We start from the raw sequence: 2012 nt of genomic DNA on the forward strand, positions 1-2012 counted from the left end.
TAGCTGAGGCTGTAGCCCTGGGGGAGCTCAGGGCCAGGCTGCCAGGCCAGCCGCAGGAAGGTTGGTCCAGTCTCCACCACGCGAAAATCCAGCATGGAGCCAGCACGGCTTTCTGGGGGCAAACAGGAGCAGGGATGAGCTCCCAGCCTCATGTGCTGTGGGCACCCAGTGCCTGTGTTCACCCCTGTCCCCAAGTGTATGGACACTCACGGGTCCGTGCTCGGCTGGACACTGACTCGCCGATGCTGTTGGCATACTGGGCGGTGACAGTGACCAGGTACTCCGTCCCCACGCGCAGTCCCCGCAGCACAGTGCTCGTCTCCCGTGGCCCCAGACTCACCTGGGCAGGAAGAGTGTCACCCCTTTGCCATTCCTAGGTCACATGTAGAGCCACCAGGGACCCCCAGGAACTCTGAGCAGCCAGGTAGGAGCGCTCACCTCCTGCCTCTCTGCCATGATCGGCTGTCCCAGCCCTGTCAGTGGCACGTGTTGCACCCGGTAGCCAGTGACGGGACCGCTGGCTGCCGTCCAGCGGATCCGCAGCTGGTCAAAGCCCCGCTCCAGGATCTCCAGGTTGGAGGGGCCAGTGTGGGTTTGCCCATCTGTGGGGAAGCAAGGGTTGTCAGTTCCAGGGTGCATGAGGCAGAGGGGAGACCTTGTTGGGGCAGCACAGACGTGTCTGTTGGGATGGGAGGGCCAGGAGGGCATTTTGGGTAGGGATGGGTGCTAAGAGTGCACCCATGGTGAGTGCAGCCTGGTTCCTGTCAGGGAGGAGGATGGGGGCCCATACCCAACAGACGCAGAGTGCCCCCGACACTCGTGCACACCCTGCGTGTCATCAGTGGCACCAGCGTGTTCAGCAGCTTGAAGTCACCAACGTAGAAGAAGAAGGCCTCGGTAGGTGTTGAGGCCACACGAATTAGCTCCTTGTGGTCAGCGTTCTTAACCCCTGGGAGGGATAGAGATGATGGGTGAGGGAGGGACCCGAATCAAGCAGGAGACCCCCTCACGTGGAGCTGAAGCCTCGCTCACCCACGGCAAAGATCTTGATCCCCTGGCTCTTCAGCTTTGCTGCCGGCCCCTCGGCATCATCCTGGGACTTGCCATCTGTGATGAGGATGCAGATCTGTGGAGGCCGGGCAAGAGATGTGAGACCCAGCATCGGGCCCATGGACCCAGTACTTCTTCCCATGTTGCCAGAACCTTGCACGTACCTGGGGGACCCCGGGCCGGAGCTGTGCGGGGCCAAAGAAGTTGTCAGCAACGTAGCGAAAGCCAGCACCAGTCCGCGTGTTGCCGCCCTTGTAGCTCAGCTGCTGGATGGCCCTCCGGACACTTGTGCCATCAGTGTGCTGGGAGAAGGTGAACTCCACCCTGGGGGGGTGCAGAGGGACAGTGTCACCTCCCAGCCCTTCCACCCTGCTGCCCCACATGCCCCCTCCCCGGGGCTCACCGTGGGTCGTCACTGTACTGTGCCACGGCAAAGCGCACTGCCTTCTCACCCACCACCTGCACAAAGGGCCCCACCAGGTCATCCATGAAGGTGCGGACAGTGCGGAAGTTGTTCCTGCCGATGCTGGATGAGCCATCCACCAGGAAGGCGATGTCAGCCTCCAGCACATCCTCGCACACGGCTGTGGGGCAGTGACAGTGCTCAGGGCATGGAGCAGCAAAATGGCATGGTGGTGCTGGCCCTTTCTCATCATCCCACCTCTCTCATCATCAACCCAGTGCTCAGCACCCACCTTGGTTCCTCTTCTGTGCCATGGCAGGCAGGGGACCCAGGAGCAGGGGAAGCACAGCCAGGAACAGGAGCTGGCCGCTCATCGTGGGAGCCTGCAAGAGAGGATGCTGCCACCATTGCCCCACAGCAGCCCCACACCTCGGGGACAGCAGTTCGGGAGGTTCCCAGCACCACCTGTGCCAGGACGCCTGGCAGCATTGGGAGGGCGGGGTGCCAGTGCCGTCCCAGGCGCCCCACGGCGCAGGGAGAGCCCCGCTTCAGGTCGGGG

The 2012-nt window shown here is 62.8% G+C and overlaps 1 protein-coding gene across 1 annotated transcript in view; it reads right to left on the minus strand.

Moving 5' to 3' along the window:
* COL7A1 (collagen type VII alpha 1 chain) overlaps positions 1 to 1827 on the minus strand; it is a 28936-nt gene extending 27109 nt beyond the window's left edge. Inside the window, exons 1-7 of the mRNA XM_029958340.1 lie at positions 1746 to 1827; positions 1454 to 1634; positions 1215 to 1374; positions 1033 to 1126; positions 791 to 949; positions 439 to 602; positions 205 to 340 (exon numbers count right to left, since the gene is read on the minus strand). Coding sequence (XP_029814200.1) covers positions 205 to 340; positions 439 to 602; positions 791 to 949; positions 1033 to 1126; positions 1215 to 1374; positions 1454 to 1634; positions 1746 to 1827 — 976 coding nt within the window. The remainder of the gene's footprint in view (positions 1 to 204; positions 341 to 438; positions 603 to 790; positions 950 to 1032; positions 1127 to 1214; positions 1375 to 1453; positions 1635 to 1745) is intronic.
* Positions 1828 to 2012: the final 185 nt, after the last annotated feature.

Source organism: Manacus vitellinus, unplaced genomic scaffold (assembly GCF_001715985.3).
Source record: "Manacus vitellinus isolate BGI_N305 unplaced genomic scaffold, ASM171598v3 scaffold_14_pilon, whole genome shotgun sequence".
NCBI classification, from domain to species: Eukaryota; Metazoa; Chordata; class Aves; order Passeriformes; family Pipridae; genus Manacus; species Manacus vitellinus.